Source organism: Notamacropus eugenii, chromosome 2 (genome assembly GCF_028372415.1).
Source record: "Notamacropus eugenii isolate mMacEug1 chromosome 2, mMacEug1.pri_v2, whole genome shotgun sequence".
Classification (NCBI taxonomy): domain Eukaryota; kingdom Metazoa; phylum Chordata; class Mammalia; order Diprotodontia; family Macropodidae; genus Notamacropus; species Notamacropus eugenii.
Window position 1 is genome coordinate 262458907 of NC_092873.1, and position 13898 is coordinate 262472804.

General features: G+C 39.6%; 1 protein-coding gene across 1 annotated transcript in view; it reads right to left on the bottom strand.

The window, feature by feature from the left end:
- The window catches only part of LOC140527166 (protein unc-93 homolog A-like), a 57746-nt gene that overhangs the window by 31631 nt on the left and 12217 nt on the right, over positions 1 to 13898 (bottom strand). The window contains exons 3-4 of the mRNA XM_072643883.1: positions 3339 to 3520; positions 2657 to 2886 (exon numbers count right to left, since the gene is read on the bottom strand). Of these exons, the coding sequence (XP_072499984.1) occupies positions 2657 to 2886; positions 3339 to 3520 (412 nt within the window). The remainder of the gene's footprint in view (positions 1 to 2656; positions 2887 to 3338; positions 3521 to 13898) is intronic.

The window sequence follows — 13898 nt, forward strand, 5'->3', positions numbered from 1 at the left end:
ATAGATAGATAGACAGACAGACAGACAGACAGACAGACAGACAGACAGACAGATAGATAGATAGATAGATAGATAGATAGATAGATAGATATGTTGCCTATGACCAGAGAGTTAGAAGCCCTGTCTGTTGGTCTTTATTTCTCTGCTTATATGTTCTCTGTTGGTGTATGTGATGAAAGAAGATTGTTGGCCCCTCAAAAGTTGCTTTCCATTTAGAAAAGCAGATCTAAGAACCTGTGCTAACAGATCATCCTGGATGTGTCAGGGTGCTCACTGCTACAGAGGTGCCAAATGCTATAGAAAAATCAGAGGATGAGACTCCTGAAAAAAAAGTAACTGGATTGTACAATGCTGAGTTCATGAGAAAGTTTGGAGAGAAGAGTTTTAGTACAGTGCAGGGTCCAGCAGTCAACCTAAAGAGTGTTGACAATGAGAACCAGGAGATTTGGATTCATCTTCTACCTATGTCATTTATAAGTTTGGTGGCTATGAGCAAGTCATTAAACTCTTTGAGATTCAGTCTCCTCATTTATCAAGTGGGAAAAGTAATACCTGGATGACCATTCTGGCAAATGCACTAGTCTACAATTCAGCTATACTGGTCTGCTTGCTCTTCCTCAAATATGACACTCCGTCTCCCAATTGTACACTTGCACTGGAATCCTGTAGCTTTGCAATGTTCCTCTTCCATGTCTTCCCCCTAATTTCCCTGGCTTCCTTCAAACCTCAACTTAAACCTCATCTTCTGCAGGAGGGTTTTACCATTCCTCCTTTCTCCCCAATTGTGGTTTTGGTCCTTCATTCTTGAAAAGGACCAATGACATCGGGAGGGTAATGTCTTGACTTGCAAGTGAACTGGATTTAAGTAAGGCAGGGCTATGAAAAGTCCTCAGCCTCACTCTGTCCTCCAGAGTCATTAGAGTCCAGCAGAAAGACATAGGTCAGGACTGCTGGCAATGTCTCCAGATGCAATGGGAGACCATGGTCTTTATAAGCTGAAATCTTTCCCATGTCTCAGTTTGTCTGAGGCAACACCCATTCAATAAGTAAAGGCTAGGTAAATATTGAAGCAGTGCCTATTACTTGGAGGTTCCCTTCCATTTACATGCTCTTTTACATGCATGTTTATTTGTATGTTGTCTCTGCCACTAGATGAGCTTCATTGAAAGAGGGACCATGTTTTTACTCTTATTGGTATTCAGTGTCTGACGCATAGTAAGCACTTCTTCATACTTGTTGGATTATTGATTTTGAAATTGGGATGAATGAGAATGAGGAATCAAAGGTGACACTGAAGTTTTGAGCCTGGTTGAGGGTGATAGTGTTATTGTCAATCATGAGGAATAGATGCTGGAACTGTTGAATTGAATAGTGAGGCATTTACTGTTAGATTATGAAAGGACATGTCCTTTAAATACTTTTTCCAACGGTAAGGGAAGGGTGGTTGTAGAAATGGGGAACAGAGCAAGGTGTCCTTCTGCCTTGCTTTAATGATTAATTCTACAAATGGTAAAGTTTTGTATAAATTTGAGCTATTATTAATCAAAGAACTTTCATTTGATCTTTGAATTTTCAGTGTATACTCTTTACTAAAAGTAAATGAGTATGAAAAACATCATGCAATCCAATTTTATAGCTACTTGTGCCCAAAGGCACTTATAAACAGATGGGTAGTAAAAGAATATGTTCAAGGAGAAACTTTGTTCCTGGATGACTCAGTGTGTTAGTCACCAAGGTAGTTGGTAGTTGCTGATTGCCAGAACATCTGATAAAATACGCAGCTGACTTGAAAGATTATGACTATGTGGCCCTTAAACCTAGCAGAGAACTAGCATGATTGAGTTTGGGGGAGGAGGGGGAAGAAAATCAAGCTAATTTTGTATTATGTAGAAAGTCTGAAAGGTCAAACAATAACTAAATAATCCTGCAAAGTCGATGACTTGTTTTATCGTGCTCTGTCAACATAGACTGTGAAAGGAATAAAGAAATGTCCTCAGGCTGAATCAGCAATTCTCCAATAGCTAAATGATCAAAGGATATGAATAAACACTTTTCGAAGAAGAAACCCAAGCTATCAACAACCATATGGAGATGCTCCCAAATCACTAGTAATCAGACAAATGAGAAGTAAAACACCTCTTACAGCCATCAGATGGGCAAAAGTAACACCAATGGAAATGACAAATGTTGGAGGGACCGAAGGAAAACAGATATACTAATCCACGGTTGACAGTGTTGAGAATTGGCCCAGGCATACTGAAAAGGTATTGGAACCATGCCCCCAAAGTCCATAAACTATAAATACTCTTGGACCCAGCAAGGACGCTACTATGTCTGTATGAAGACAAGATGAAGCATATTATACAGCTTCTGATAGAGAGCAAATGGATTCAAAATTGAGATTAAACAGCACATTTTTTGGACATGGCCAGTGATGGAATTTGCTTTGCTTGACTATGAATATTTATTATAAGGGTTTTAATATTTTTCTTGTTTTTTTTTAGCTGGGAGGGGGGAGTGGGAAAGGGAGAGAAAATGAGCATTTAATAATTAATAAATAACATTATTTTTAAAGTCCGAATCAACATATTTCTCTTGCTTACCACCACAGAAATTACATCCCTCTTTTAGCAGTGTTTCAGCCAGCTCCATTTACCTTGGGTAGACTCCTGCTGAAGCACCAGAGATGAAATCAAATTCCCCCAGACACCAGAGGACTGAAATATGAGAAAGAAGATGCCAAAATACTGGTTGATGATATCTTTCCCAAGTTTTCCTGTCTTCTGTGCATATATATTTCCACTAATTGTAAGGTAAGTGCATTGGGCTGACCACAGTGGGGCTCCTCCTAGACCCAGGATTATAGAGGTGGGGATCAAAGTGTACCTACAAAAAGAGAATCTCAGTTGGTCAGCATAAAATGACATGTTCTTCCTTTTTGATTGCTTTTTGGAGAAAAATGATGGAGAAAGACACACCATTCACCATCACACTTAAAGAAACAGGTGAGCATCATACTTTTTAGCTAACATACATAGGTAGAGAAGGCATTAAGTGCCAAGGAATTCTGGTGCTGAAAAGTTCAGTAGATGGTTGCCAGGTGTTTCTAATAGTTTCAAGGTGCTGAAATGATAAGAAAACCTGTACCTCCTCAGCTGGAATGTTGTGTGATACTTCTAGAGTACAAGGATACTATTGGCCAACTGATCTTTTCTGGCATCTTCCATTACTGACTTCTCTCTCTATACCTCTCCTTCTTTGTCCTATACTTAGTGTGTAATAGGATGTGGTTGGCTAGAGATTGGGGCTTTTACTAGAAGAGAGAAGAGGAAGTATACCAGCTGGCATAGAAGTTTCCCAGAGAGAAAGCGACATAGCAGCACATGGAGGCTGTAATGGTCCACTTGCAACCAAATTTCTTAATGATAATTGGAGGAAGGAACATGGAAGACAGGATCAGGGATCCATAGACAACACTGAGTGTAGCCACCCCTAGTCCATCCTGATAATTAAGGCTGCTCTGTGAAAACAAACAAATAAAAAAAAACAGTTAGTTACATGAATTCAAGAGAGGTACAAAGGAAAAGATCATTCAGTTATTCTGGGTTTTTTTTTCTGGAAAACTTTTGAGTACTCAAACACAAACCATCTCTTTTTTCTCTTTGTAGTCATAAAATTATTCATTTATTTTAAATTCATTTTGAATCCATTCTTCCCACAGCATCCACAAACATCATCTGAGCAAAAACAAAAGAAAGAAAGAAAAGAAAAAGAAAACCCTGAGCATAAACATAGTTCAACAAAACAAATTCCCACTTTGGTTGTGACCAAAAATAAATGTATATATCTCTCTGTATTTCAACTTCATCAGCTCTCTGACAGGAAGTGAGTGGTATGACAAGATTCTTTTAAATGTAGGACATGGAGGATACCAAGAGGAATATGACCTGGCCTCAAACCTTGAGAGTCAACCTTAATGTTTCATATGAAGTAACTCATCCTTGAGTGACATGAGGAAGAAATCTGTGAAGACAATGGCAGAATTGTTCAACAACACCACCCAGATCTCTTCCACCCTTAATTTGCTCCTAGTGAATATCATTTCGGAGAGCTGCAAAATTAATATAAACATCAGAATTTCAGCACCCACAAAAAATTAATGTGCCAAAGGGCAAAGGGAGAATTCTCTACTGTGCACTAACCATCAGCCAAGCTCTAGTGAAGATGCTGAATACATCCAAACAAAAGGTATTCTTTCTCCCCAATCCTGTTACCAGAATTTATCACTAACTCAACCTATACATTAAAAGGTCTTCCAAGTCCTTTAAAAAATTCACGGGGGCGGAGCCAAGATGGCGGAGTAGAAAGACACACATACACATAGCTCCGAACCCACAACCCATAGAACATCTGTATAAAGTAACTCATGGTGAATTCCGGAGCAGTGAGGCCACAGAACAGTGGAGCAAAGGAGATTTCTGTTCCAGAGGGACCTGCAAACCTCTCACAAAAGGTCCATCGTGCTACGGACGCGGAGCCCAGCCCAGTCCTGCCGCAGCCGCGGCACGGAGAGGAGCAGATCCAAGCGGGCTTCAGGGACGGGATCTCCAGCGGCCGCGCAGGTCCCTCCACCCACAGGTGACGGAGGTCAGTGAGAGGGTCTCTTTGGCGGGTCAAGAAGGGAGTGGGGTGCCCCCATAACTCAGGCCCCCTCGGGAGGCAGAAGCTGAGGCAGTGGCAGACCAGGGCTCCCCAAGCAGGCAGGAGCCTGGATCCATTGTTGAAGGTCTGTGCATAAACCCCCTGAGGGAACTGAGCCTGAGAGGCGGCCCTGCCTCGACCTGAGCACCTGAACTTAATCTCACACTGAATAGCAGCCCTGCCCCCGCCAAAGCCCCAAGGCTGGGGAGCAGCATTTGAATCTCAGACCCCAAGTGCTGGCTGGGAGGATCAGGAGGCGAGGTGGGGGTGGAGAGGACACTTAGAAGTCAAGTCACTGGCTGGGAAAATGCCCAGAAAAGGGAAAAGAAATAAGACTATAGAAGGTTACTTTCTTGGTGAACAGGCATTTCCTCCCTTCCTTTCTGATGAGGAAGAACAATGCTTACCATCAGGCAAAGACACAGAAGTCAAGGCTTCTGTGTCCCAGCCCACCCAATGGGCTCAGGCCATGGAAGAGCTCAAAAAGAATTTTGAAAATCAAGTTAGAGAGGTGGAGGAAAAGCTGGGAAGAGAAATGAGAGACATGAAGTCAAAGCATGAAGAGCAGGTCAGCACCTTGCTAAAAGAGACCCAAAAAAATGCTGAAGAAAATAACATCTTGAAAAATAGACTAACTCAATTGGCAAAAGAGGTTCAAAAAGCCAATGAGGAGAAGAATGCTTTCAAAAGCAGAATTAGCCAAATGGAAAAGGAGATTCAAAAGCTCACCGAAGAAAATAGTTCTTTCAAAATTAGAATGGAACAGATGGAGGCTAATGACTTTATGAGAAACCAAGAAATCACAAAACAAAACCGAAAAAATGGAAGATAATGTGAAATATCTCACTGGAAAAACAACTGACCTGGAAAATAGATCCAGGAGAGACAATTTAAAAATTATGGGACTACCTGAAAGCCATGATCAAAAAAAGAGCCTAGACATCATCTTTCATGAAATTATCAAGGAAAACTGCCCTGAGATTCTAGAACCAGAGGGCAAAATAAATATTCAAGGAATCCACAGAACACCGCCTGAAAGAGATCCAAAAAGAGAAACTCCTAGGAACATTGTGGCCAAATTCCAGAGTTCCCAGGTCAAGGAGAAAATATTGCAAGCAGCTAGAAAGAAACAATTCAAGTATTGTGGAAATACAATCAGGATAACACAAGATCTAGCAGCTTCTACATTAAGGGATCGAAGGGCATGGAATAGGATATTCCAGAAGTCAAAGGAACTAGGACTAAAACCAAGAATCACCCACCCAGCAAAACTGAGTATAATACTTCAGGGGAAAAATTGGTCTTTCAATGAAATAGAGGACTTTCAAGCATTCTTGATGAAAAGACCAGAGCTGAAAAGAAAATTTGACTTTCAAACACAAGAATGAAGAGAAGCATGAAAAGGTGAACAGCAAAGAGAAGTCACAAGGGACTTACTAAAGTTGAACTGTTTACATTCCTACATGGAAAGACAATATTTGTAACTCTTGAAACTTTTCAGTATCTGGGTACTGGGTGGGATTACACACACACACATTCACACACACATGCACACACACATAGAGACAGAGTGCACAGAGAGAATTGAATAGGATGGGATCATATCTTAAAAAAATGAAATCAAGCAGTGAGAGAGAAATATATTGGGAGGAGAAAGGGAGAAATGGAATGGGGCAAATTATCTCTCATAAAAGAGGCAAGCAAAAGACTTATTAGAGGAGGGATAAAGAGGGGAGGTGAGAGAAAAACATGAAGTTTACTCTCATCACATTCCACTAAAGGAAAGAATAAAATGCACACTCATTTTGGTATGAAAACCTATCTTACAATACAGGAAAGTGGGGGATAAGGGGATAAGCAGGGTGGGGGGGATGATGGAAGGGAGGGCATGGGGAGGAGGGAGCAATTTGAGGTCGACACTCATGGGGAGGGACAGGATCAAAAGAGAATAGAAGTAATGGGGGACAGGATAGGATGGAGGGAAATATAGTTAGTCTTATACAACACAACTATTATGGAAGTCATTTGCAAAACTACACAGATTTGGCCTATATTGAATTGCTTGCCTTCCAAAGGGAAGGGGTGGGGAGGGAGGGAAGTAAAGAAGTTGAAACTCAAAGTGTTACGATCAACTGTCGAGTAATGTTCTTGCCAGTAGGAAATAAGAAATACAGGTAAAGGGGTATAGAAAGTTATCTGGCCCTACAGGACAAAAGAGAAAACGGAGACAAGGGCAGAGAGGGATGATAGAAGAGAGAGCAGATCGGTGATAGGGGCAATCAGAATGCTTGGTGTTTGGGGGGGGAGGGGAGAAAAGGGGAGAAAATTTGTAACCCAAAATTTTGTTAAAATGAACGTTAAAAGTTAAATAAATAAATTAAAACAGAAAAAAAATAAAATAAAATGAAAAAAAATTCATGTAAAATTACTACAGATGTATATCTTATGTCAAACTGCTTGCTTTTTCAATGATGGGGGGTGAGAAGAGAATTTGGAACTCATATTTGGGAAAAAATATTAAAATTATTCATTCATTTAGTTGGGGAATATATATTAAAATTTTTTAAAAATTTAAAAAATTCATACAAGAATATATGACTTGTACTGAATTTGCATAGAATATTCTCTCTCTCTTTTTTTAATCTGCCCCTGGCTTCTTGAAACTCTCTCCTAGTTTAGTTTCTGAGACACCACAATCTCTTAAGTTTTCCTTGTGCCTTTGCAAATTTTCCTTTTTCATTTATCCTTCCTTCTCTTTATTTGGACTACTTACTCCACCTGCCCCTTTTATAGCCAACCTTCTCTATGATGCTGCCCTTGACCTTCAGTTCTTCTCCCTTTATCCACAATTCTTCTGAGACCTCAAGCACACGTATGACTTGCTTCTACTCTATGTGGCTCATAACTCCACAAGGACACTTCTGTATTTCTTCTTCCTATATCACTTCAGTTTATGCCCTTTCCTCAAATGTTCAAGACTGATGTCATCCCTTCCCCACTTTCACTTTTCCATCATTATCCCAATCAGTCATCTGTGTCTCCTTCCTTTTGCTCTCCCTCAACACTCAGTCACTAAGTTCTGTCAATTATCCCTTCATGTTATCTCTAATCTGGGTCAGCTAGGTGGTGCAATGGATAGACCACAAGGCCTAGAGGGAAGAAGACCTGAATTTAAATTTGGCCTCAGTCACTTTTTAGCTATGAGACCCTGGGTAAGTCATTTTATCCTTTTTGTCCCAGTTTTTTCATCTATAAAATGAACTGGAGAAGGAAATAGCAAACCACTCTAGTATCCTTGCCAAGAAAACCCCAGATGGAATCATGAAGAGTCAGTCATGACTGAAACAAATGAATAACATAATCTCTCTCTTCCTTTTCAATACCACTGCCTTCATTCTGAATTAAGCCTTTATAAACTCAAAACAAAGCTATTACAAAAGAATTCTTTTATTCTTGTCACCAGCCTCTCCCCACTCCAATTTTCCTGGAAAACCATTGTCTCATTAATCATTGTAAACATGGAGAAGCAGTTTTTGGTATAGAAGAAAGCATATGGAACTTGGAGTCCAAAGACTTCAGGTGGAATCTCAACTCTACTGCTTATTACCTGTGTGACCTTAACCTATTCAGGTCTTTGTTTTGTCACCTATGAAATGATGGGATTAGACTAAATGATTTACAAGGTCCCTTTCTACTCTAAAGCCACCAATCTCTTTTCTATCTATTCTCCATTTGGTAATCTTAAATGGTTTCCTATTGAATGAGTGATAAAATTCAATCTCTATAAACTGTTGTTTAGTGCCGTTTGCAACCTGGTTCTAACCTATGTTCTGTGTTCTTATTAAACTATAAAATTTTGCGAATAGAATTTATCTTTTAGGTTAGTGCTGCCCTTGGCTTCCATGTATCTGTGTTTAGGGTGAATATAAAGTGTCTGCTGGTCAAGGCAGGTTCTGGGCTCTTTTAGCTGCTTGCTTATAAGAAAGCTACTTAGCTTGGCTAAACCTACTTTTGTAGAAAATGGTCCATTCCAGATTGGGCTGTTACATTTACCGTGTCTGTTATCATTAGGGATTTTTCATGCATATATATGTCTTCTCTCTCCAACTAGGTTGTAAACTCTTTGAAGGCTATTACATCTGTATTTTCCACAGTGTCTCATGCATAGTAGGTACTTAGTGAACATCGTTGTTTTATGGATTGGTTAAAATCCTGGGCAAGAGAGAACAATTTCTCAGAATATCAGGGAGAAAGAGAAAAGGTCAAGAATAACTCATGTTGGCATAACACTTCAAGTCTTCTCAGAGCAATACAAAAGAAATAAATGGAGGGAAACAAGGCTCACAATCATATTTAGACTAGTCACAGCCTAAAACTGTGGACAGAAAGGAACATTTCCATAGGATATCAGAAACAGAAAAAAGAAATCAGGGATAAATCATGTTGACCGGAGTGCTCTAAATTTTACTAAGTATCTGCTCATAACTCACTGAAGTCGGTAACATAGATAGAATTATCTCCATTTTACCAATGAGGAAATAAATTAAAGCTCATAGTGAAGGAATTTGCTTAGGGTCAAACAAATCTCAACGTCTTGATTTGAACACAGGCCTTACTAGCTCCATTTCCCAAACTCTTCTCATTCTGCCATACTGCTTCTTCTGGGGAGGAAATATGTGAAATTTCATTTGTTATAGCACCTACGAGGCAGAGTGGATAGAGTCCCAGGTCTAGTGTCAAGAAGACCTGAGTTCAAATCCAGCCTTAGACACTTATTAGCTATGTGACTCTAGGCAAATCACTTAACCATATTTGCCTCTATTTACTCCTCTATAAAATGAGCTGGAGAAGGAAATGGCAAACCATCCCAGTATTTTTAACCCCAAAAGGGGTGACAGGCAGATGCCACTGAACAACAGCAAAATTTTATTATAGAAGGAGTTGGGAGCAGAGCCAGACCTGAAACTGTTTTCTTATTCTTGAGCATTAGCTTTTGAGCTTATCCGACTGTATGCTACTAAAAACCCTGCAGCTTTTCATTAAATTCGTATTTCTTTACCACTCACAGATTTACTACAAATCAAAAAGGTGTGCTTTGGTCATTTGAACCTTACTACAAGTGAGTAAGAAGAGAGATTTAAGTTAATAAAAGCAAAACTTAAAATGCCAAGTCTGTTTTCTGTGTGAAGGAGTCCACTGACACTGAAAAATATTAATATATGTAAGTGGAGTTTCCCCTCTATGCATATATCCAATCTGCTAAGACTTGAAAATACAATTGTAGAACCTTCTTTCCAGATTGTGTTGTATAAACGGACCTAGGACCCTGAGCATGTAGAACTCCATCTTCTTTCTTTTGGGCTCTTCCTCTTGTCTTTTTTTTTTTCATATTCCATTGATAGTTTCAGTTAGTGTTGTAGGCTGTTCAATCAACACGCATTTATTAAGTGCTTGCAATGTGCCATGTACTGTGCTGAGCCCTGGCAAAACAGGTAAAGGAAAAACAGACCTTGTCCTCAACAAGCTCACATTCCAAAGAAAGAGTCAACATGTAAAGAAATAGGTACACAGAAGATACGTAGAAATTATGTATGGTAACTTACATGGGATGTATGCTAACCTCTAGCAGCTGTTGATTTAAAACACCTACTATTTAATTAAAACTTCCTGTCGTTACAAAAATCCTTTCTCTACTTTGTACTTTATGTTTGGGACATCACACCATTAACTTCTGTTTATTTAGTGGTGATAAGGCTTTCTGAACTTAGGTATTCATGCTGGCCCATCCAAGGTTCCTGTTCACTGCATACAATGCCAAGAAGGAAGGAAGGAGGATGGAAAGAAAGAAAGAAAGGAAGGAAGGAAGGAGGTAGGAAGGAAGGAAGGAAGGAAAGAAGGAAGGAAGGAAGGAAGGAAGGAAGGAAGGAAGGAAGGAAGGAAGGAAGGAAGGAAGGAAGGAAGGAAGAAGGGAAGAAATAAAGAAGGAAGGAAGGAAGATGGAAAGAAAGGAAGGAAGAGAAGGGAGAAAGAAAGGAAGAAATGAAGGAAGGAAGGAAGGAGGAAGGAAGGAAGGAAGAAGAAGGTAGGAAGGAAGATGAAAGAAAGAAAGAAATAAAGAAAAACAAACAAATAAACAAAGAAAAAGGAAGGAAGGAAGGAAGAAAGAAAGAGAAAAAGCTGACTGCTGATTAGTGCAGCCTAGTGATTGTTGACCCTAAATTGGGTCTTTGAGCTGGAAGGGCCCTTGGAGATCATCTAGTGACATCCAACCCTCTCATTTCACAGAGTAGAAAAATGAAGCCAAGATAAATGAGTCAGGCAGGGGTTCATTTTCAGAGCAAAGATACAAACATGTCTCCCAAACCCGTTGACTTTGTTGGTCTGAAAGTGTTGGTGGTTTCAGCGAAAACATATTAGCTGCCTAATACATTTAGAGCCTTAAAATTCCTTTGGTTGAACCGCATGACTAGGGATTTCTGAATAATTAAAGTCATGGGCTACTTAGAAGGCAACAAATAGAGAGACACTTGACTACACTCCAAAAAGTTCATAAAAACTGTCATCTAAGAGCTGTGAAACTTGAGAAGCCCTTAGGCTCCTTACATAGCAAGAAAAAAGAGATTAAAGAGAAGTAGCCCTCATGCAGCTAGGTGTCACATTGGATAGAGTGCCGGGCCTGTAGTCAGGAAGATCTGAGTTCAAACATGATACTAACTTGCTGCATGATCTTGGGTAAGACATATGTCCTCAGTTTGGCTCAATTTTCACAACTGTAAAATGGGAATAATAATAGGACATACCTTACAGTGTTGCTGTGAGGATCATGAGATGATATTTGTAAAGTGCTTAGCACCAGGTATGGCACATAGTATGTGCTAGGTAAATGTTAGCTATTATTAACACATATAATGTCAAGAGATCTCAATGGAGGTCCCCCTTCAAATGAACCTCCTGTGGAAGATTTAAATTAGATTTTACTGAGAGTCCCACAGGATGAGTGATGGAGAGTGATGGGGGGATAAAATCTGCATCAAAGTATAGGCAAGGGATTTTTCTAGGCCTGGGCTGCAAAGATAAAAAGGATATAATCCTTGATTCAAGGAGTTTCCAGTCTAGTAGAAGACATGATGCTGCATATAATAATTTATAAGATTTGGTTGCTATATGTGTAGCAGAGGTCAAAGAGAGTGAATCCCTCTAAAATTCATGGAGAGAATACCACCTCTAGCTGGGGAAATGGGAAAGGCAGACTCTGTGGGGTACAGAGGGGCCCTATACCTTAAGTCAGAGCAGCTCCATAAAGGCCCAGATGTCACAGTATGTGCAGTGAAAAGCTCAAGGCTGGTTGTAGTTAAGACAGTCTTCTCTTTTGGAATCTCTATCCAAGAGTCAATTTGCAAATCTTCCTCTTGGCAACTCCTAACTCCAGAAGCCTATTGTCTCTGGAAGCTCAACATTTAGGGGAGCTAAATTTTCAGCATCATTGAACTAATAATGCCCAGGCCTGAACCACAGTCTCAATGCCAGTCATCATCCCCTACTTGGGAAAAAGCTTTGTTATTTGAATAGTGAAAAGGGAATCCAAAATCTCCCATATTCCATCAGTTCCTCCATAAGCATTGCTTCCTATTGAGCACAGGCTCCTGCAACATTAGATTGAGTATAAAAAAGAATATGAAACACTTTAGACATGGTTATTAAAAAGAAATATCAATAAACCAGTTTTATGTTGTTAAGTCTTAAATAGGACAGTAACTTCAAAAACTGAAACAGAAAGGCATTTCAAGGAAACAGGAGCATGATTTTTTTTATAACTCAACATTATCTGTAGTTTTAATCCTTAAATTTAAATGAGCCACAGCCCTAGAACCAAAGTAGAAAATGTGTGATGACAAATTCAAAACTGGATGTGAGCTTTTTGACAAATTGATTTCCTTTGTGTGGGGGAAGTAGTGGTGGTGGCTTGTTTGTTTTGTTTTACATAATAGGAGAGACAGCAGCCAGTTTTTTGCCTCCCCAGTTTTTTGTCACTGAATTCCAGATTCTGAACAAGGTCCTTGGCTCAGTGATTGTGTCTTCTAAATAGTTGTTTAGATTTCCCTTCAGAGCCCAATAAAGTGCTTACATGTTGTGGTCTAAGATGGGGGATGTACATCCCTTGTGGGGGCAAATGATGATCTAATAGAGTGTGTGAAGAAAATATTAGAATAGCAGAAAGCAATGTAGTTGTTCTAGCTTCTAATAGCTACCACCTGCCTCTGCCATTCTCATTCTTCTACATGTATCTAGGGAGCGTTGCAATCAGCTGTCAGCTATGTGAGCTCCTCCACAGGCCCACCTGGTCCCATGAATAGAATGGAATGGGATAGATTTCAATGGAATATATGATCACTTTTCCCCAAGATCTCCTAAAATGAGATTTATTTTTTGCTTATGAAACTATTTTCTCCTAATTACATTCTTGCTGGGTCTTGCCAACAAAATAAATCATATTGTACTCTTGGACAGGATTTACCAAGGTCTGGGATTAAATATTTGGAATGTGATTTTCTGTCTTCTTGAGTGTAGTTAAGACAGGTAGAACAAATCATTATGTCATCCTGTTTTGAACTACTTGACTTCAAGGTTAGATTCTACTATGGAATCCATAAAAATCTCATAAAATCTGGATACTTTGCCTTTGGGATAGGCCCCAGGCAAGCTTCTAGAAAGTAAACAAAGTTCTGCTTTTATGGGAAGTGCTAGGATCATAGTTTTAGAGCAGAAAGAAAACTTAGAGACAGGTCATTGAGACCAACATTCTTCTTTTACATATGGGGGAACTGAGGTACAGAAAGTTTAAAAGACTTGCTCAGCCTCATTTAGCTAGTAAGTATCTGAGCCATGGGTGGACTCTGGTCTTCCCAACTCCAAGTCTGGTCTCCTATCCACTATACCTTGTTGCCTCCCAAAGTATGAACTTTAGTCCTCTCACTAGGAAAATGGCAATGATTCTTGTAGTTCCTGCTTCAAAAATTTGTGAAGCACAAATGAAATGATGTATGCTTTAAAGCACCATGTAAATGTTGGTTATTGTACTACCCACTTGTTTATGATGTTAGAAAGCTCAAAAACGTCACCAGAAATGCCAATGAATGGTGCACATAACAGTGCTAACCATTGAAAAGCACAGATGGCACCATATTGTCAATGGATAC